This window comes from Pelmatolapia mariae, linkage group LG10_11, assembly GCF_036321145.2.
Source record: "Pelmatolapia mariae isolate MD_Pm_ZW linkage group LG10_11, Pm_UMD_F_2, whole genome shotgun sequence".
Classification (NCBI taxonomy): domain Eukaryota; kingdom Metazoa; phylum Chordata; class Actinopteri; order Cichliformes; family Cichlidae; genus Pelmatolapia; species Pelmatolapia mariae.
In genome coordinates, this window is record NC_086236.1 from 25,757,069 (window position 1) to 25,779,843 (window position 22,775).

General features: G+C 39.2%; 1 protein-coding gene across 2 annotated transcripts in view; it reads left to right on the forward strand.

Annotated features, from left to right (window-relative positions):
• Positions 1-20,854, forward strand: part of LOC134635744 (roundabout homolog 2-like) — an 82,548-nt gene extending 61,694 nt beyond the window's left edge. For both annotated transcript variants that reach the window (XM_063485249.1, XM_063485250.1), the window contains 13 exons: positions 4,236-4,360; positions 4,453-4,624; positions 5,616-5,792; positions 6,852-6,878; positions 7,038-7,077; positions 8,655-8,782; positions 9,448-9,720; positions 10,537-10,699; positions 11,842-12,099; positions 12,950-13,152; positions 16,330-16,491; positions 16,632-16,886; positions 18,290-20,854. In XM_063485249.1, coding sequence (XP_063341319.1) covers positions 4,236-4,360; positions 4,453-4,624; positions 5,616-5,792; positions 6,852-6,878; positions 7,038-7,077; positions 8,655-8,782; positions 9,448-9,720; positions 10,537-10,699; positions 11,842-12,099; positions 12,950-13,152; positions 16,330-16,491; positions 16,632-16,886; positions 18,290-18,291 — 1,985 coding nt within the window. In that variant the 3' untranslated portion in view covers positions 18,292-20,854. The remainder of the gene's footprint in view (positions 1-4,235; positions 4,361-4,452; positions 4,625-5,615; positions 5,793-6,851; positions 6,879-7,037; positions 7,078-8,654; positions 8,783-9,447; positions 9,721-10,536; positions 10,700-11,841; positions 12,100-12,949; positions 13,153-16,329; positions 16,492-16,631; positions 16,887-18,289) is intronic.
• Positions 20,855-22,775: the final 1,921 nt, after the last annotated feature.

The window sequence follows — 22,775 nt, forward strand, 5'->3', positions numbered from 1 at the left end:
ACCACAGTGCACAAAGCCCAAAGGTAGAGAATCAGGTCATGGCTGCGACTTCATTTGCTGCATCACTCTCATTGTGTTTTCTCATTGAATGGGCTCTTCACCTGTCAGCTCATTCAACCTGTCAGTACAGAGCTTAACTATAAAAATTCTAAGGAGCATTTGAACATTTGGTGGAAACTATCTCAGCTGTGGTGTCTACTGTCAAAAAACTGGCTTTTAGATGCACCAACTCAGCTGTGGAGTGAAGGATCTTAGGCAGGTGGAGTGCTGACTAAGGAGACAACTTTGAAAGAAATATGCACAAAATTTCAATTGTGCATATGAATCTTACAGGTGGAGTCACTGAATCAGTGCAACTCATTCAGGTTAAAGGATTCATGCTCTCATTGATTCTCATTAACTTTCTCTATACCTTCCAGTCAAATCACCCAATATTTATTATTTAAAGTCCCTGATGTGAAAATTCACTTTAACCTTGAATATGGTTGTGTGACAATCCCAACTAAACATCCACTCACTAGCTTTTTTTTCACCGAAATTGCAAGCCGTTACCGGCTCATCTGAAAATGTGCTAAAAGCAATGAGAGTTACTGTCCTCTCTTTGCAAAAGATCTCCATAACAACTGAGCAAACATGATCGGGTGATACAGGCTATGGCATTAAGGTTAACACTGTTTTCAAATTTAATCAATTCCCCTGAAGGTGAGACTGCATTTTGGACTTCAAGAGTAAAAAAAGTGAATGCACTGTATCATCATTCATTTACAACGGCTACATATGTTGCCTGTGGGTGAACAAGAGAATATCTTCACTTACTTCATTGCATCATTCAGGTGTTGCATCATTTGAACGGTGTGGAACTTGGCTTGCGCTGAAAAACAAGTCATGACAAGGCCATTAATGTCAGAGAAAATATTAGCCCAAAGCATCTGTGTTTGATGATGAGTGGATCACAGGGCTGCATCTTCCCCCCAGTAGGAGAACAGGGCTAGCTTAGTCTAGGGGATACAGCTGGTGGAAAAAAGAGAGACTCACCTCACTGGAGCCCAATTAAAATGGCCACACAGGATCACAGAGGTCTTTGCAGACGGGGGCATATGGTCTGCTCAGGGATACCTAGAAACAAGGCATCGTGGTACAGGGGAAAAAAATTGCCTCGCTCAACCTATTCTCTACTGCACAGAAATGCAATTCTTGCAAAAATTGCAAGAAAATCACTTGTTATCCATCAAAGGTAGATTGGAAATGAAGCTCCCTACTGCACAAGGGAGAATTTGTATACTAATGCACCTCACAACCTTTCAGTGAGTTTTAACAGGAGAGTAGGCTTTCAACCAGTATTCACAGCAAGTCAAATGAACCCATGAGTCAAGGTTCTATGCTTGTATAGCTGTTAAAATGAGAACTGTAACCTCTGCATGATCCCTGGTCTCATATGGACATTAGTGAAGCTAAAAGCTGAAATTCTCATATGAAACAGAGCTCCCTTCTCTTGCTAGATCGAGTTTATTACTGTTTTTTTTTTTGTTGTTGTTGTTGTTGTTTTTGTTTTTGGGGGGCGGGGGCAGATGTGTTGTAGAGTAATGTTCACCAATTCATGAATTAATTAGCTTAAATTATGCATCCATTTGCATAACAGGTTATGTTTACTACTTCATATCCTGCATAGCAGAACATTAAGCAGCTTTAGTAGCTTTTGTTTAATTGCACAGCTGTGGGTAAAAAAACCCTGAAATGTTTACTCAGACATTGGAAGCATTAATTGCTTGAAATTACTCTCTAGCTACAGTTCACATCAGTCCTAATATAAGTATTAGTCACATTAGTAAGAACATAATCTTTGACCTTTTCTTGGTTTTGCAGCCATTTATAGTAATATTATCCTGAGTCATTACTGGTATTCTAGCTATTATTCATCCAGGGGGATTGTTGTGGTACATATGGAAATTGTAGAACTACACTTAATGGTTCCTGTCTTCTCCTAATGCAGACCTTTGACTGACTGGAAAGGCACTGTTTGCTAAAAGAGCACCTCTGAAATGACATCTGGAAAGCTGAAAGTTACTTGGATGATTGTGACCCGATATTACCTTACTTGGAGCACTGAAGGCATTTAGTGGTCACTGCCCTCCTGCAGTTTTTTTATTGGTCACTCTACCACTACTCTAAGCTTACTCTAAGCTTACTAGGTGCCTTGTGGAAAGTGTATGAAGCAGCATTATTATAAAATATACAGACAGTGGTAGTATTTCCAGAATAACATGCAGTGACAAAAGGAATGAATACTTTTGAAATAAAATGTTAAATGTGGTATAATCAGAAATTATGAAGATTTCATTTATTAAAAAAAATGTGGAACCGTGTACATGCCCATTATTCTGTGTACTTTCTGACTTATAGTATACCTTCTGATTTTATCTGTATATGTGTATTTTCCTTTTTTCAGAAAATCGAAACTGAAAAGATAAACAAACAAAACTGACAAATAAACTGTTCCTGGCTGAGGTTTTGAAAGCCCCCCAAAAATCCTCAAACAGTTGTAGAGGTCTGTGTTTTATGGAATGTTTTGTTTGTTTGTTTTTTACTCCATCAGATTTATTATTATGATTAGATTTTTGTCTTCAGAGACAAAAGGATTGCCTCAAATATTATGAGCCCGAAGATGATTATTAGGAGCCTTCTTTGTTCAGACTGTTGATGACTTAGAAAGTTGAATTCCTTCCCCTGTAATCAAATTGGAATTACTTGTAAATGTTTACTTGAATGAAAGGAGTAAAGATTTGTGGCAGGATGATATGGTATAATATAATATCCTGTATTTTATATTTGACTCTTGCTTCATTGCGTGTGTATTTTTTCCTTCCTCCTGAACAATAGTCATCTCAATACTGGGACAGTACATTTGTGTGAGTCTGTTTAACGGTAATTGCTTTGGAAAGTCAATACTGCCTAAATGTCTGAATATAGATATCCTCAAACTGGGCTCAGTTAATTTGTTAAATGTAATAAAAATAAACCCCATCTCCTATGGCTGATTTAATTCCTTTGTCCTGCCAGCCTGTCAAGTACTTTGCAGACACAGCCATATCTGTTCATAGCCGCTCTTTTAAGCACAAGCTACATTATACAGGGAGATTTGTTTCATCTGGCAACAAAAGAAATCTATTGTTTTGTCATCTTTTTGCTATGTAAATTACCTGAGGCTGATGTTGAGCTTTGCAGATGTCAAATAACTGGCAGAGGTCAGGATCAAATCTTGCACAAATGCTCTGTCATACACTTCTAATATGCTGTTGTGTCATTAGTTCATATGCGCTAATACATGGCTTGGTGCTTTTGACTTTGAGTTGGCCGAGTACAGACATCATGTCCATTTTGAGAATTTGACTCACGACACCCATTTCCACAATGGCCCACCTGCCTTTACTTCTCAGTACAGTAAGACAGTGCCTTCCATATATTGAAACACTGTGATTAGCATTGTTATTTTACACCTCCTTAATCGGGCTCAAACTAGCTGTTTCATCCATTCAGTCAGAACGTAATGATGGTTTTATTAGGAATCGAGAGAGACTATGTGCCCAGGGATTGCCTGATTTGCACAGTTCCATAGATATGATCTTTTTGCCTCCTGCTGCCTATAGTTTCTTTAAATTTTACATCTATCTATGGAGGGTGCCACAATCTCTAATTTAAAAAAAGAACTATTAAAGTTTGTTTTTTATGCCCTTAGTCTCCACATACATACCAAGAAATCACCTCAAACTCATTATCAGACATGGGTACTGACCAATTTTATTCAAACAGACATGCTAAATTGAGTGCATCTACACTGGAAGCATTTGCATGTGGCCAATATGGTGTAGTGCGCGTAGGACATGATGAAAGTGATTTACTTACTGGGTTCAGCAACACAATAAGAATCTCACTATTAAGATAAGAAACTGAGATGAAGTACTCCCAGCAGCCATCTGCCAGGCTGGCTTAGGAAATAGAAAAACCCATGTTGTCTGGCTTGCTGAATTAATATGAATTGAGGTAGCGAGTGAGACAAATCCCTCTTTGACATATGAAAAAAGAAATAAATAAAACAAGACACACTCATTTTTCAGAATAAACTATGTGTAGTGATTTCATTCTTTCTTTATTTTTTTTTTACCTTTTCTTTCTTTAATCTTTTTACCCCCCCCCCCCCCCCCCCCCCCCCCCCCCCCCCCTCCGGTGTGACCCATCAGCACCAAGTGCGCCTCCACAGCAAGTGACAGTGCTGACAGTGGGAAACCACAACAGCACATCCATCAGTGTATCCTGGGACCCTCCTCCTTCTGACCAACAGAATGGCATCATACAAGAGTACAAGGTGAGCCTAGGCTTCTCCAGACTGAATAGTTTAGTGATTTAGTGATGTACAACCTCACAATGAAATCTGTCTGGTGTGTCTGTCTTTGTCAGATCTGGTGTTTGGCCAACGAAACTCGCTTTCATGTCAATAAGTCTGTGGACGCGACCATCCGTTCAGTGGTAGTTGGGGGTCTGCAGACCGGAGTGCAGTACCGTGTAGAGGTGGCTGCAGGCACCAGCGCAGGGGTGGGGGTCAAGAGCATACCCCAGCTCATCACTTTGGGTAATCCACTCTCTCTCTCACACACACAAACACATACACACACACACACACACACACACACACCAAACCTGGAGTCAAATAAAATGACCCCATGATAGGAGACCTAGGTCTCTATCACAGATTGGGGGTCTGGGAAAATGATTTATCAATTTATCGCACTTGAAGAAAGAAAATTGCGCTTTACAACGCCAGATGTCTATAGAGAAATCAATAGCAGTTCATTAAGTGTAGTGCCTGGTAACACTGTGCCAAGTACTGTTAGCCATATCAATAATCCTCTCCAATATGTGTGCAGCTGGCGCTAACAAAGTAGACAGTGTTTTTGTAGGAGCTTATCAGCCTATCACATCTTATGAAATCACTAAAGGATGCCCAGCGTATATAAGCCCAGAATCAATATGGGAGCTCAGGCCAGATGCTCTTCATCTGTGACTTTTGACTGATATATAATAACACCCCTAACGCCCAGAGAAAGGGAAACAGGCCTGTGGAATGAAGCTTAATGATGGGGGGGTGGTTCCTGCTGGAGACTGTGAATCTAATTTCACAGCACAGTAGCCGCAACAGAAAATCAAACTCTGTCAGAGCTGCTCTGTCAATCTTGTGTCTTGCAGCTCAAGTTGATAAGTGCACTGCTGAATTGATTAACGCTATATTGGATGCACTGATGCTGCCTTTTTTTTTCTCTGTGTTTGTTTTTTTCACGGGCTCATCTTTCGGTGGTCTCTGTAGTCCATGTGTCCTGGTTTGATACATAGTGTGTTCCACGCTTCTTTGATTTGCTTAAACTTGTACATTTTCACCATATTTATTTATCTCTATGTCTAACGTTGTGATGATATTGAATGAAATTTTGTTACAATTTAATTTCTCTGAACTGTATTTTTTTCTGCGCAGTATTTTTTTTTAAATCCCATTCAGTCACTGATACTGAAATTAAAATTCTAAATTCTTTCCCTTTTCTCCCTGTGTGGGTGTGTGGTGCCTCCAGGTGCAGAACTGAGGGACGTAATGACAGGATCGGACAGCAACAACAGCATCTCAGATGTGGTGAAGCAGCCGGCCTTCATCGCTGCTTTGGGAGGGGCTTGCTGGATTGTCCTCATGGGCTTCAGTGCCTGGTTGTACTGGAGGAGAAAAAAGAGGAAAGGACTTAGCAACTATGCAGGTAAAAAAAAAAAAAATCAATTTACATGGTTCTGCATCAAAACTGGCTCACAAAGCAAAGTAGGTCTCTCTCCAGCGGAAGCTGATGCCATCACAGATGTGACTCCATTTGAGCTGGCTAAAACGCAGAACAAAGAAAATATATTCAGCGCGGATGGAAATAGGCCCTATTTACTTTAATTCACTGTGCACTGATGTGCATCGACTGTGCTGCGTTCCATCAGCAGCACACCTCAACACTCTAATACATTCATGCGAGATAAGTAATTTAACATCCCCTTCCATTATCAGACCATGCCTGGTGTTGTTTGCACATTAACATGAGGTACATCTAGGTTTATGTATGGAATATTCTTTTATTCCACTGCGAGTCGAGCATGAAGCTGTGTGCAATTTTCATAATGCGTATTGCAGCTTTTATTTAGTGACTTGGGGAGAGAGCAGTGCGATTTCCTAATTCAGCAGGGATTTATGTGATTGAGGGCTGGTTCTCTGATCCCTTTCTTCAAAAAACCGCAGGAGAGTTTAATTCCAAAATTTCACATTTCCATTTGGAAAACAATGGATTCTTTTTTTTTCTTTCTATAAGAGCCATTTACTTAAAAAATTCATTGATTTCTTCATTTTTAAATAATTTATAGCAGTAGTTTAAAAATGCTATTGCATCAGTAATTGTCTTTCTTGTTGCACATGTATTGTTCCAGATGTATTTTGGAAGGATTTCATAAAAAAAAAAAATAGAATTATGATGAGAGTGCAGATCCTGAGGCGAGGCAGAAAAATAAAAAAAGGTTAAAAATGTCACCTTCATTTAAACTTCTCCCTCAGGGCAGTCAGTGTAAATCAGAAAATGCTGAAATGTTAGCTGCGTTATTGCCCAAGTTTCATCAAAATATGATCATAGTGCTGACATATCAGTGATGGATGAACAAACAAAGCAAAAATGAAGGCACTCAATCCACATCTTTTGAACACGAGAGCATTTTGAATCTTTTGAATATTTATACGCACTCTTTATGCCCTCTGATACGTACACTCTTTATATCTCTTTAAATTGCAGTTCAGTCCTTCACCTTCACTCGAGCAGGTATGTCTTTACATTGTGCCATTGTATATACAATATCCCGGCAATTTAGGTGCCTTCATTCTTGACAGCAGTAATGTATCAGCCATTCAAATCTGCAGTCATGCTGTTGATTACTTGACAGTTTAATTGTTTCTCTCTCCTCCCTCTTTTCCCTCCAAGTGACATTCCAAAGAGACAGAGGCCTGATCCGCAATGGAAGGTGAGAATTTCTCCACTAAAAACCTTCAGAAACCCTACTGCTAAAGCTTCCAAGCTGACATTTCGGTGTCACACGGTGAACTTTTTAATGACACCATGCTATTGTAAAACTTAATATGAAGAGTTCTCTCCTGATGAATGGAATTTGCATTTATGCCCCCCCTACCCCCACCCCCGCCTATTCATATTGTATCAGTGCACGATTTCCACTGTTGTTCACTGTGATGAAATCATTAATCACTCCTTTGAACTGAGAGCTACCAATTAATGCAGGTGTTTTAGTCACCGGCTCGCTTCTCAGTTCATCTGAGTGTGCCAGAGGTCAATAAAGGAGGGGAGAGGTGATGAATGTGCTGTTTAAAAAGCTTGGCCTAGAGTAAGTAGAGTCATGGGTTTTATGTGGAGACAGAAGAACAATGCATCGGACCTTGAGACTCCTCTCAGTGGCCGATAGAATTTCCAGACTGCTCAAAATGCCCAAAGCAAAGACAGCGTGTCGACAGAATATCAAAGTATTCCTGAAAACAACAGGGGGAAAGAGGTGAATTTGCTCTGTGGACAGTGGTTTGCTCTACATATTTGTTACACCTAAGCAAGCAGATAAGCCCAAAGCCAGAACAAATGTTGCAAGTAATAGACTAAAAATAAACGCTTTCTTGTAAAACCCTTTTGCATGAGTGCCTTTCTCCACACTGAAGGTGCACAGACTGCTCGCGCTACTGTGCATAGCTTTGCCCTGTTCTTCTAAGGAAATATATGTAAATATATGTATTATGCTTGTGTAGTTTAAAATGGAAATTATTGACGTAATTGTTTGAACACCTTTGAGCCATCACCAAGTCAGCTGTGAACAACTCCCCTGGCACTTGGTAAATCAGGCTCAGTGGAAAACTCACTGTAAAGCTGCACATTAAGTAAACATATGCAGACACACGGTATGTTTACTTAATGTGCAGGCATGTGAATGTTTTGCCATTTTTACAGCAGCTGATATAGAGGGGGTGTAAATTGTCTTTTTCTATTTGTTTTTTTTCCTCCCTGAATTGCTGCCCACAACTTTCCTACCTTGAAGCGAACGCCTTTATTCGTGGACGTTGTACTTCACAAAGACAAAATGACATGGTAGCGTTCCTAAACCACCTAATGGGCTTTTGCTGTCTCTGTTGCTATGGAGACTGAGCAGCAGTGTAGCCGATCTGCCAGAGGCTGTCCATGATTCTCAATTTAAAATGTAAATTTCTGTTGTGCTAAGGCTCTAAAGTGGATTTAGTGTGTATTTAGGCCTGCCTTGCTTCTCCAGGGAGAGTTAGGGGTGGTAGAGTCGAGGGGAGGCAGAAGTCTGATTTATAGACTTGCCATTTTATGTCTCTCTGTTGTTTATTGTTGCCTGCGTGCTCGGCTGCTCCACGGGCGAGAATATGCTGAATGAGTTTTCGCATCAATTTGTTGTTGATGCAGCAGGAAGAAAATGAGCAATACCGTTGCAGGGCAGGCTGAATATTTAACAATGTCACTGGTTCTCTGTTGTCCTTTCCACCTCTCATCCACCTTTGTCTGACTTTAAACATTCTCTCACAGCCGTCCAGGGTTGTTAAAAGCAGGTGATCCAGGCCTCCCCTGGTTAGCTGACTCCTGGCCTTCCACAAGTCTCCCAGCTAACGGGGGCTTAGGGAGTCCAAAAGGCGGCAGCAACTTTGGCCGAGGAGGTAAGAAACATAAACAAGCCGGAGCAATGAAGAATACGGTTTAGCGATGCCTAGTTGGACAGTTTTGATGTTGATCCCTTGGGAAGCATGCTGACAGGATGTCACACTTAAGCACATATACACAAATAGGTTAACACACACACGCACAAATTAAAACAGCCTTTAAGGGCTCTGTTTTACTAATTTGATGTGACAAGCCTGATATCTGGCTTAAATTTGCACTGTTTAGATATATTTTTTTCCCCATCATTCTTTGTCATGCTCTGCCATTGTCCGTTTTTCGAGGTTGTGCACAATGGTTGAAGTATATTGGTTTCCATTATGTGTTTGTATGCCTACATGTTCTCAAAGTTCAATGGAACCCTGGTGAGCTTCAGGCTTTATTCGTGCAAGACTGTTGAGCTGAAGGTTAGCACTGTTTGAGCATCCCTCTTGTGAGCACTCCACCCGGCTCCCACAGAGCATTGCATGCTAATTATGGTTGTTGATAATCACTTTCATTTATATCAAGTCCATTTGAGAAATGTATTTAACTAATACAGAGTGCTGGAGCAGCAGGGAGTGTTAATGACCTTAAAGATCGTTAACTTCATGTCAACTTATCTCTCCATGATGCCTTTTCCATTTCCCTCCCCTCTCTGTGTTCATCCTCTTTTTTGCCTCAGATGTTTTACCGTCTGCAGCGGTGGAGAAAACTGGTACCATGCTGTCTGATGGTGCCATCTACAGCAGTATCGACTTCATGGGGAAGGCAGGCTACAGCAGCCCAGCACGAGGCACTCAGCCCACCCCCTATGCCACCACTCAAATACTTCAGTCCAATAGTTTCCACGAGCTGGCGGTGGATAGGCCAGATCCCCGCTGGAAGGCTTCTCTTCAAGCCCAGCAGGAAATAGCAAACCTGGGCTACTCGCTAACTGACAGACGCCCTGGCAGTGGTATGAGCCACGATGAAATGATCAAGATCTTTGTTTATTTGATTGCTTTTGGTTTTGTTTTGTTTGTTTGTTTTTTTTTCATTTTGTGATAAACTCCTTGGGTCTCTGTGAACTAAGTGTAGCATCTTTGCAGCAAAATCACAAGCACTTTTTTCCCTATCATTTAAATTACTGGGAGCTAAACCAAGGAAAGACCAAACTAGGAAGGAGAGAATTTGTTTACATATTCACTAAAAATAAACCCTTAGGATAATGTCCTTAATTACTCTTCTGTCTTCATCACAATTCTACCCTGGGAGCTTATCTTGCCTAGAAATGTCACGCAATCATGACACATTTCTTTTGGGTTAATTTGATTAGATGGAAGAAGAAAATCCCTCCGTGTTTGGAGCTATTTATGTAGCTTCTATACATTTAGTAAAGTCATGGAGGCTTCTCTGTGTTGTTTTTTTTTTTTTTTTTGCACTATAGGCCATGTGCTCAGTTAAATGTCAAGCTAACCACAGATAAAGAGAACAAGTGGAGAAGCAACTTAAAGTGGTTTGCCGCAGGTTTTGATGCCTATTTAAGAACTGTCAACATTTAGAAAATGTTGTAATGTGCTGTCAGCACACAGAAAAGAAAAAATAATGAAAACTGGGTAGAAGACAGGTTGGGAAAAAGTTCACAGAGAGAAGCAGCAGAGAAAGATAGAAGGTACCTTTTTCCAAGCAAAACCGAATGTGCGTGGACTGAGAGTAGAATAATACTGTTGCACTTACGTTTTTTTCAGTATTTTGTATAGAGGAAGCTAAACATCTCTTTGCCTACCCCCAGGTGCAAAGGCTGGGAAGAAAAAGAAGCTAAAAAGTGGAACAAAAACCTCTAAATCAAATGGGACATGTTGGGCTAATATGCCTCTGCCACCACCACCCATGAACCCCCTGCCTGGGACCGAGGTTGACCTTGACTGTTACCCCCAGGAAAATCATGGAGGAGGGTAATGTACTTTCATATGTCATCAGTCTCTGTACTACAACACATAAAAACAGAAAAGAAACACATGCAAACACAGAGCCTGCACTTGGGGCCCAAGCAGAGTGTATGCATGGGTGGCTTTGTGTTATTATCAGAATTTGGATATAAGCTCCCTGTTTAATTTACCTTGTGAAAGAAAAAATAATTAGCTGTATTAGCCTGTTAACCGCTAGTACCCTAGTTAGCTGAATGACTGCTGGCCTACATTTAGCCCTCTTGGCTAAGACTAAGCTAAAGTCTTTGTTATGAAAAATGGATGTGGTCGCCATGCTGCCCCACACTAATTTCTGAACTCTGCAATGTGAAGCCTTTTTGTTTGTTTTTTGTCTATGGCATGTTTTTTCGAGTTAGAAGTGACTATATCTAAACCGCATGATGAAGCACTAACAGTGTGAGCTTAGTTAGCAAGCTATATCCTTAACATAGCTGCTAATAAGTGCTAATTAACATATAAACAAAACAATAATTTAACTCAACAAAATTAAAAAGTTCTTGGAGTGAATTAAATTTTTTTGTTATTTATCTAGCACCATTTCTACAGTTTGAAACCACTGGGTGTGTTTGAACCCAAACACTAGCTGGGGATCTTTCTGTGCCTGTCTGTGTAGGTTCACACCAAAGATATCCACATTAGGTGCTTGTCTTTGGATTATGATAAATCCAAACAGGGAGCTGGTTTAATGGGGGAGGAGCCTCACAGCTGAAGGCTCTGTCTCCCACTGTATTGTTGGAAGCTCTAGGAACCACAAGTAGGCCTGCACTTAGAGAGCAAAGTGCTCTATTGGGATAATATGATATGATGATGAGATATGACAGATTCTGATTTTTCTGAATGGTGGCTAAAGTGCTACTCTCTGTGTGGTAAATCTTCTAGAGCAGGTGTCTTCAGGACCACATTTTGCCATCCTGAAATGCACAGTCACACTTGCATTGTAAAGCCTAAACATATTGTGGCTGCTATTTTCTGATCATTTAAAAGTGTTGAGAACACTTTTGTTAGTGGGATATTTACAGGTATTTTCTGTCTTTGGCATACATCTCTAATCAGTTATTTAGGAAAGTCAATGTGATGATTAACATGAAAACATTTTGTCCACATGCCAGATATGACAACGGCAGCTGGGCACCACCAATGTCTGTCCAGACCTACCGCCATCAGAATTTGGAAAATGAAGTAGAGGAAGAGAGAGGTCCCACTCCTCCCCTGAGAGGAAGGTCCTCCTCCCCGGCGGCAGCTACTTTTAGTCAGCCTTCATCGTCCTCTCTCAGCTCTGCCCACCATGAAGAAATGCAGTCCATCTTGCAGGCTCACTTGGATGAGCTGACTAGAGCCTACCAGTATGAAGTGGCCAAGCAGGCATGGTAAGAATTCCTTGTAAAGCTAGGTTTTATAAAAATGTATTTATATAGCACTTTTCAATATACAGTAAGCATCACAAAATGCTTCACAACCAAAATGCTAGAACACCAAACAAGGAAAAGCAAAGATGGCTTTTTAAGACCATCTTTCATATTCTTGTTTTTGGTAATAATGTGAAAGTGTGAAAGCTTTACATGGCAACGCAGATCCATTCAACTATGTTTGCTTTGCTCTGTTAGAGAGATGCATGTAATTTTATTCATTTTATTCTGGTGAAAGTTTGGATTTTGCATATCAATGGAAAATGTCTGAGCGCCTTTCAATGCTGGTATTTACATGTGTCAGCTCAGACCTGCGGCCCGTGTGTCTTGCAAGCGATAAAAACATCTCTCCATTGATTACACCTTTGATGGAGCATTGGAAAACTTGACAAGTCAGTGGCGACATGGAGGGTAATGACTGGGTTTAGTCTTACATGCTGTTCTGACATCAGTAAATAGAGTTAGTAATTATGCATGCATCTCCTCTATGGTGGGATGTGAGCCATCATGGAGGACAGCTGTGCGGGAGATAACAGGCATGTTGGTGACAGCCCTGCCCATCCAGATATCCTTAATCCAGTCCAATTACAACTCCATTGTGTTAGCACAACACACACCAGCACTGAGAAAGTAATCAGTAAAATCACTGCAGGCATTCATAGTGTATGCACATTGCATCTCCACCCTCCTGAATATCTACTGATTCTGAATTTGTAATGCTTGTTTTGCAGCATTTTTCACGCCCATTATCTGACTTCTGTTGCTTTAAAAACATTTTATTAATACACACTGTTTCCCCACATTTAAATAGGCATATGAAAACCAGTCCAAACGTGTCCAACTCCCCAATCGACTTCATGTCTAGTACACTGGGTTCTGATTTGGGAACCACTCTCCTTTCTGAAGACGAGGAGGAAGAGGAGGAGGAGGATGAAAGATATGCTGTGGTGTCAAAGAATTTGTGTGGGTTTGAATACACTCCCGGTCACAGCATGGATAACCTTGAGGGCTCAGGTAAAAATGTTTTAAAAATTAATTGCTGTCTTCATTTTTAAGTGAATAGACCACTGAGTCATTGACACTATGAGGTCATGCTCACATGGAAATATGCGTAAATAATAATGCATAGGTGCTGAAAATATGACAGATATTAACATGCATGCTCTAATTATATTTTTATATGCCTACACCAAGTTCACCGATAGCACTTTCATTAGGAATATGGATAATTTGTGAAACTGAGGTATGATTATTACTTATTTATGGCGCCCATTTTTAATTCATAGCTTTCACTTGATGTGTTCTCACTGAAGGCATGCCACTTTTAAGAATAATATCATTCCCATGTAAGAATGTAGTTAATAGAAGTTTTTCATCTTCAGTGTAGTCGATGAAAAGCATAATGATAAAAAGAAGGAAAGTACAACCTCTCTCAATTTCAAAATTTTGCGTTGGAGGACATAAGAAAAAAAACATTTTTTAAAAAATACAACCTCAGATGAACAACAATGCATATTACACCATGTAGCAAAAAATAAGCCAAAATGCCGAAGCAGTGTGTGAAAAACTAAGCCATGATTCAGTAGCTTATACAATTACCTTTAGCACCAAGTTTTAGCTGTTGGACAAATGGCCTCACATTTGACTCTAGAATACTTTGGAACACAGATGAGTCCATATTCGACTCAGTGACTGCAAGGTTCCTGGGTCCCATGGCAAACTACAAGCCCAAATTATCCCACTTCCATTACTGTGCTTGACAACTGGTATGACGTGTTGGTGGTAATATACTGTCTTTGGCTTTTGTCAGATGTGGTGCTGGGCTGTATGGCCAAACATCTCCACTCGGAAGTCTTCAGATTATCCAGATGCAACTTTACAAACCTAAGCCTTGCTCCTGGCAACCTGTTTTCAAACAAACCACACATATTCAGTCTTTTTCTAATTATACTGTCACAAACTTTAACTTTTCACATACTGACTGAGGCCTGTAGCATCTGAGATGTAGATTTTTTTTTTCTTTTCTTTTTTTCAGTTTCTTTGAGGTGAATTTGCTGCAGCGTCCACTCCTGGGAAAATTGCAACAGTCTTGAATGTTTTTCACTAATGAATAATTTTCTCACAGTGGAATGATGGACTTCAGATTGTTTGGAAATGGCCTCATAATGCTTTCCAGATTGATTGGCAGCAGTAACTGCTTCTCTAGGATCACTGCGGATGGTTTTCCTCCTTGGTATTGTGTTAACACACACCTGAATGCTCCAGACTAAAACTGCTAAAAGTAGTTGCTGTTAATGCATTTGATTAGTAACCTAGTTAAGGCTATAAGTGAGGCTGTATTTAGACTTTCACACATCATTTCAGCATTTTTCCTTAATTTTTGTCAAATAAATAATGGCACTATCTAATATCCCATGCATTGTTGTTCATGTGAGGTTGTATTTAAATAATTTTAAGACATGCTAAGGAACAGATGATTATTTGTTATGTCCTGATACGGAAAACGTTAGAATTGAAAGAGGGTGTGCTTTCTTTTCACCATGACTGCATATGAATGGGAGACATGTGGATATAGTTATGATTCACTGAAAGGAAACATGTGTTTTGCTGTCATCACTACTGAAAAACCACAAAAGTGTAGATTTAAAACATATAACAATACAGATGTCAAAATGCAACAAAAGGAAATCTGTCTCTTATCAGAGATTTTGAATGGGGTACTTAAGAAAAGGACGATATCAAAGAGGAGACAATTCTGCTTTTCTTCTTCATACATTCAGCCAATCTGAGAAACTGCATTCATGTCAGATAGTTTCTGAAATACATTTTTTAATTCGTAACAAGAAGAAGTGCCTTTTATGGTGGGTGACAACCAATATTGTCTTTTTAACAATATCCACTATCCAATTATCACACATAAATAATGTAAAAACAGCAGTGAATAATCAAGAAAATCAGCTTTCTAACTATCCAAGGCATTGCAGATTTCTTCAATATCAACACTCTATCTGCCAATGTGGTTGGGCCACTGAAGCTTGAAGTGAAAATGTTTTGCAGTGTGTAGCCTTGCTAATCAATTATGGGTCGGCAACACAAACACAAAAGCATAAAATGGATCATTTAATCACATGCATGCAAGCCCCCCGTACACTGTTCTGGTCTTTTAGGACATTGATTGGTCGTTTGGACCGCGATTAGCGCGCAATGTGATGCAGACACTACATTTGGGCAAATGTAAAACAGTTTCATCATCTCAAGGATATTCAAATAGTTTAGTCTTAACCATTAATACCCCTTTATTCTTTTTCAAAGAAATATTCAGACAGTCTGTTAAAAGCTGCTTGAAGTCCTCCGTGGATAGATGTCAAAGCAATAATATATGATATTTCAACATCTTTAGTAGGGCTCTACTGAAAAGAAACACATCTTACATTTAAGATTTGATGCATTTATAAATAGGTTTACTGTGTGAAAATGTTTCTTTAAAGAGAAACTTGATGGCTTCTCCCACAGGGACAGGATTGTACCATTTTTAGACTCCATTGTTTGAAAGGTTAAGATTGAAATGTGCATTGAGAATATGTGTTTTTTAAGCCCTTTTATTAACCCATTGCAGGGCAAAATGCAGGTCAGTGTGACTAAAAATATTTACCAACATTAGCAATGCAAACATTTTATGAACTCATATTTAGCTGTCAAGAGTTCTTCCTATTTTAGAAGTGCATTCAGTCACAGCGAGGGAATTATTTCAGTCCAGGGAATCAAAACATGAATAAGGTTTTTTTGTGGTGGCAGTATTTCCACAGCGGCTGCCATATTGCATTTGGGGAGTTCTTCTTTAAATAGTTTATTTATTTTTTTTCAAATGCTTGTCTGGTTTTAGAGCTTGATTTTATTGTCACTCAAACAAAGAAAAACAGTTCTGTACTCTGATTCTGGCATTCAGTAGCAATATGCTCTCATACCTTCTGTTTCGACATCACATGTAGGCTAGGATGTAGAACAGACAGTTTTTGAAATTTCTAGTATTTGTTGATTTCAATCGCAGCTTTGAGTTCCGCTTTCATTCCAACTGACACGTTTGGCTTGTTAATAGATCTGCTGATCCTCTATGGGTTTTCCAAATACTTGGTTTTGAATTCATACCCAAACCTTAATATTCAATAACTGTCTCATTTCGGTCCATTATAGGTAAGGCCTCTGAGCAGTGTCTCTCAGATAGCTTTGGCACGGCAGACCATGGTACACAAGGCTCGCATAGCCTTGGACACAAGAGGGCGCCACTCACTGCTAACAAGCCTCAGACAGACAAGGTTGGAACTCTTCCCAGACGAAGAGACACTAACACAGACGGTGAGTCTGGACTTTAATACCCCCAGCTATTACTTTTTATTTATTTTAAGTCTTTTTAGTACATTTAATGAGAATGCCCATATCGTGATGTCTGATTCGTATCCTTTGCCAAACACCCTCATCTACCATCCACTCAATAGCCCACACACCAGCCATGAAGTCCCTGCACGGCATGGGTTCCCACATGCACAGTTCGTGGGCAGCTGCTCCCTCAGACCCCTCTGAGGAGTGCATGGTGAGTGTGTCCACGCTGGAGCGGCAGCATATGGCATCCTGGAGTGGCACGACATCATCCAGCAGGGCCACCCTGAGTAGGGGTTCAAACAAGAGAGCTGGCATAGAACCCTCCCACAACGGGCATCCTTCCACAAACGGCACAGAGAAAAGGGAACACTGTGAGTGTTCATCCTCAAAAGGATCTACTGTATTTGTGTGTGTGTGTGTGTGTGTGTGTGTGTGTGTGTGTGTGTGTGTGTGTGTGTGTGTGTGTGTGTGTGTGTGTGTGTGTGTGTGTGTATGCGCGCACACATGTGTGCAAATTACAAATATTGGATATCTCTTGTAAAGCAAACACAAGCAAGGAAGTAATAACATGCAAGTTTTTATGAATTCTGATGCATTTAATAATTTTCACTCTGCAAAGATTAACATTAGACAGGTTCAATTATATACTACATATATACTACATACACTGATCAGACACAACATTAAAACCACTTCCGTAATACCGTTTAACCTCTGAATATGACTGGTGGCATGTAAAGGTAAGACTCCCACAGATTGGACTTTTTCCAGGACATCCTTCAGATGCTCAGTTGAGTTGAGATCTGGAAAATTTGGAGGACAGTTAAAAAACATAAACCCTAGTCTTGAATGAAATTTACAGTATGAAGGAATCATCAATCGAATTAAAGGGGACAGGAAGGGGTGTAGATAGTCTCTAAGAATGTTTAGGCAGTTGATATATGTTAAAGGAACAACTACATGAGTGCCTTTACATAGTGTTACTGAGAAGAACATTGGCCAGAGCATGACACTCCCAATGTAAAATAGCTTCCTGTTGTGCACCAGTGTCTTTCCTGCATAACAGGGAAACACACCTCACTGAAAATGTGATGTATCAGATCAGGCCACCAAGCATAGCTCCATTGTGTTTTCACCTTTCTCTCACAAGCAGCCTTAAGGCTTTCAGCAGTGGATGCTACAGGCTAGAATTCACTCTCCATGCCACCAGTTCAAACTTATCTTTTGTTGTATTTTTTGTATGTAATGATCAAAACGTAGCATCTCAGTCATGTGGGATCAACTGACAGGACTGAGATGCTCTGACCAGTAGTGTAGCCATACCATTTTGGCTATTGGCAAAGTTCCTGACACTCTTATGCTTGCCAGTTTTTCCTAAATCTAACAAACACTAAGTGTTCTCTGGAACAGTATACCACATTCAAGGGTTTGCAATATTAGCAGTGATGTTATATTCTACTAACAGTGAACCCCAAAGTTAAAAAGGCTGTTCCTATGAATGGTAAAATTCAGTTAAAAGAAACTGTAGAATCTGGTGGAAGGGGAATAATAAAATAAAGTCAGATCACCTGGGTTTTTTTTTATTAAATTCCATACATAACCTAGAAAAAAAAAACAAATACAGTTTTGGTATAGATTAAACAAAAATCTTTTGTCTTGTCACATCAGACACATCCTGAGAGTGGCAGCTGAAAATCCAGATTGTGAGAGTAAAGTTTTTAATATCATCCAGACTTTACATTGTTTCCTTTGTGTCTGTCTGTCTTTCTTTCAGAGTTTATGTGAAGCATCATTCCCCGCAGTTGCTGCCTGTCCCAGGACACCTTGTTTATAAGCGCTATGAGATTTTTCTCTGCGAGTGACACTGTATGATGTTTGGAAGATGGAGAGAAGACAGAATAAAGACAAAGAAGCAAAATTGTGCAGGATAAAATGCAGAGCTGTAAATGTCATGTACAGACACAGACACCACTCTCACAGTGTTATTTTCATCCCCCTCTTCAAAAGAGTAAGAGTGCGTTATATGTCCGCTTCTATTTTCTGTCACATGGTGTACAACAATTCACACAGTGGAGATGAGGAAGAAAACACACAACTAACAAAATGACTAATGATTCAAATGAAAAAGGACTTGCATAATTTGTAAATAGATTTTTTAATGTTTTTCTCTTTCTTTTGCTTTGCTATGCAAGCCAAACCCAATGTTGTCTTTTTTGTGATTTATTACCGTGAGTCCTTTTTTTCATTAATGCTCAAACTGTTAGCTTGTTTTGATGAAGCTACTGTATCATTGTATTTTTGCACAGAGCATTTTGGTGAAAATAAGCACAAACCCATTGTCAGCTAAGCTGAGGAGGAGAATCATAATGGCAAAGAGGGGAATCGAGAACATAAACAAGAAGACATGTATACTTGGCTGTGCTGTATTTTTTGTTTTTTGTTTTTTTGAGAAATGTTCATATATTGAGAATTATGAGGCAAAAAACACAGGCGAAAACTAATATGCCAAAATAACTAACTGTGTTTCATACTTCTTTTGCTGGGAAACCTATTATGCATTATACTAAAAATGTTTCTCAACAAATGGTTAATAGAAGATTTTGTATGGTAACCAAGTAACACATCAGCTGTGATATCCAAAGCAAACACAAATGGAAATATACTTCTCTGCCATTCCCAGCATTAATCTCTTAATACATATTTATATATATATCTGTTCCTTTTACAGTTACATCCAGTGACATGATGATAGTGCAATATTTAAAAATACAATATGACAGTTTGTGAAATGAGAAGATGACAGGAACTTGGAGCAGGTCACCTATAATGCATTGGATAGATTAATTAAAAATGTCCAATGTCACTTGTAGAGAAATAGGATCTTTTAATGACATGTGTTTATGATGTTAAACATCAAAGAAATGATACTGTTCAAATTTGTTGTTATGAACGACACAGCAGAATGGTTATGGATTTCCACTATCATCAACATGTATAGACTTGAATGACTGCCAAATTGAAAGATGTTTTGTAAAGTTTTAAAAAATACAGCCAATTATCATTTTCTGCCAGTGAGATTGGGAATGTGATGTCTTTACATTTGTTTGGATGGTTATGTTCTGACCGTTGTTCTGGTAATGGCTCTCCCTATGAAGAATCTTTACATGCCAGATTGGTTTGCCCTCAGGAATACACAGCCACATACAGTAGGGCCATTTTTTTTTCCAATCCTATGATGCAAAATAAAATGTGTATGTGAAAATTAACAAATTCTCTTCTCACAATTGCCTGAGTTTGAAATATGATTTGTATTTAACAAGAAATGCCCATTTTGGATTTTTCTGAAACAATTAACCAATTTTTACATTACAAATGGTTCTAAAATATACTCCACAGTTACAGTTTAAACTAAAGAAATGTCATTCCATATATATATAAAAACTATGGTAAATTGTTTAAATTATCCAGGGAATCTTAAAACAAACTTTAGAAACCACACCAATTGTTCTTCAGCAATAATTCAAAAATAAGCTGCACACCAGTGCATAAATGTAAAAAAAAAGATGTATTATAAACAGTGTAACATCAATGTATCTACTTTTATAGGCATACCTGTATATGTAAAAATAGTGTACCCACTTCAAACACTGGCTTGTCTGGCATGTCTTAAAAACAACAAAAAAAAATACCTCTTTGCCTTCTTGTTAACTTTGTCTGACGCTGGTTCTTTTTCAGAGTTTCAGGCTCAACTTCCATCATCATTATCTCTGGACCCCATGACAGCTCCATGTTACATAGAGATAGCTTTTTTTGTTGTTGCTGGAGTCGATCGGCATTGTGGAGACTTGCTTCAGGCAATGGTGCAATAGGTGCTATGCACAGGGTGGGCCAGCCTGTCAGCATTAGTAACTCGAAATGGATGGACAGGGATTAGGACAGGCTGCAGATACTGTGCAGACAAGGAGTACAATGTGCAATTGACCATTTAAACTCTATATCCAACTGCTTAGGTTTCCAGAAGCGCCACAAGGATAGATAAATTAGCATCATGTTGACAATTTTGTCACACTTTCACTCAATTTAGCTACCTATCATCCCATCACAAGGACAACCCAGCACACAGACACAATCCCATCACCAAATGTGACTCCTCCTAATTTACCCAATTTGTACTACATGTGACTTTAATACAGGAGCAGACTCACAACCTAGCCCACAGAGCCCAATTACAAGGTCCCTGCATTTCAATACCTACACCTCAGTCTGATAAAAGCTATACATTAATATATCGGTCTAGCGGTGATGTTGCTGACTTTGTGGGTCATTACGGCTTTTGGTTCAATAAAAATTCAGTTTACTGTAACAAATTTATTGCTGAGATACATTTTCAGCCCTCAGGGGACCGATTTGGCCCGAAACTGCTTCACTTCTTCAGATATTGCTGCGAACAAATGAAAAATACTCATAATGAAGCCCCTGTTTTACTGTGGTACAAGTAGTAATAATGACAACAAAACAGCTAAAACAATTTGATTAAAAAAATGAAATAATCCACTCTGCATATTATTTGAACTCTAGTGTAGTAATAACACTATTATGAGAAAACAACACTGAACTGATTATAGAGGTTATATTTCATTTCTTAATGGAAAATCCATTTGGAAGTAATCTACTGGGTAAAAAATTAAGTGTTCAGAGGAATCGTTGGTGGTTTGCAGGCTTGGACACACTGTTGAATAAGTTTTATCTTTTAAGGATGCGTAGAGTATATGTTTTATAATGTTTTGTATTTATAATAAATCGTAGGGCTTGAAATGTTATATCTCTTCCAGCTTTTGGAGGGGATCTGTGCTACCACAAACTAGCCAGGTTGCAGGTTGTTAGTAATTTCAGCTTGGTTTGTCACTTTAAACAGCAAAAGAGAAATATTAACAGTCTGCTATTTACACTGACAAAGTCAGCCTCACACAGTTCTTGTTAGTAGACATTTTTATTTAAGATAATGTCAACATGTAAAGTGATATTAACACATTTCAGTACAGGATATTCATATCTGTGGCGCTTTCACCCCAGAGCAGAGCCAATTTTAGACACATGAAATGTCAGAATAATCCATTTTCAGAGGAAATGTGGATAGAGTGATTAAAGGGCTTGTAAAGAGCCACTGTATAATTTGAAATGCAAAGAACATTATAAAGTCCAATATAAGCTACTACATGGTATCAGAGTGAGCTGCATTCATTATAATGCATTTTTGGTTTAGAAATAGTGTACATGACAGCTCAACTTTACACTAATTACACAGTAGCTGTTCAGATGAACAGCTGTGCAATTTTTGTTTGGTATTTCCACTTTCAAAGGAGAAAAAACAGAACTATTCGCTCGCTTTTTTTTAGATCGCAGTTCAGCATGAGCGGTGTCATTTCATGAAATTTTCCCAACATGTGGTGGACAACCTTTTCAGTCTGATTATGTGTAACCTTGCCTCGAAAGGCTGAGTTGTGACTCATGACATTTGGCTAATTGCAACATTCAAACAGTGTGGTGGTTTACATGCACCCCACCTGAGACCCCAAGTCCTGCTCTGTGGCTCCGCTACCCTGAGGGTAAGCTAAAGGCCAATGGCCTTCAGCTCCCTCAGTGGCCAATTTATTTTCATCTTGTTCACCCTAATGGTTCATCTTTCATGTTACCACTTCACATTGTGCCACCGACATGAAGCAGTGAAGCCTCTCCTGGCAGTCTGTGATACAAGGTATCTAAGTAAATCCAAATGCATACCAATATTGATATGTATCTTTGTCCATGCCTACTTGATCTGACTCGCGGTGTACAAGTGTCAGCCAAGATAAGTTCTGCTGTTTATCCTTGGCAACAAAATCCATCTCTAGTTACTGGAGGACCCCCAGAGAGTAAAATCTGTATTTTAGCTTCTCTTGTTAGCTTGTCTCTGTACTATTGCCAAAATAGCTTTTTTAAGAGCCTTGGCTTTATTGTGTTCTGCTGTTCTCATGGGAGTTCCTTTGAGCCAGGGCAAGCCTGACATAAGAAGGCTGTTTTACTTTCACATTTATGTGCTAAAGGGTGTTTAGCTATGTTCACCTTGAAGTTTAAGATATGCATACACTGGCGATTTACAACCTGGAAGGCAAACATGATGATAAAGAGCATACATAAATGTCATGGAAAGTATGTACTCATATGGTGCATGTAGATTTTTTTTTCCACATTAATGTATTTTGGGTTAGTGCAATTAAACT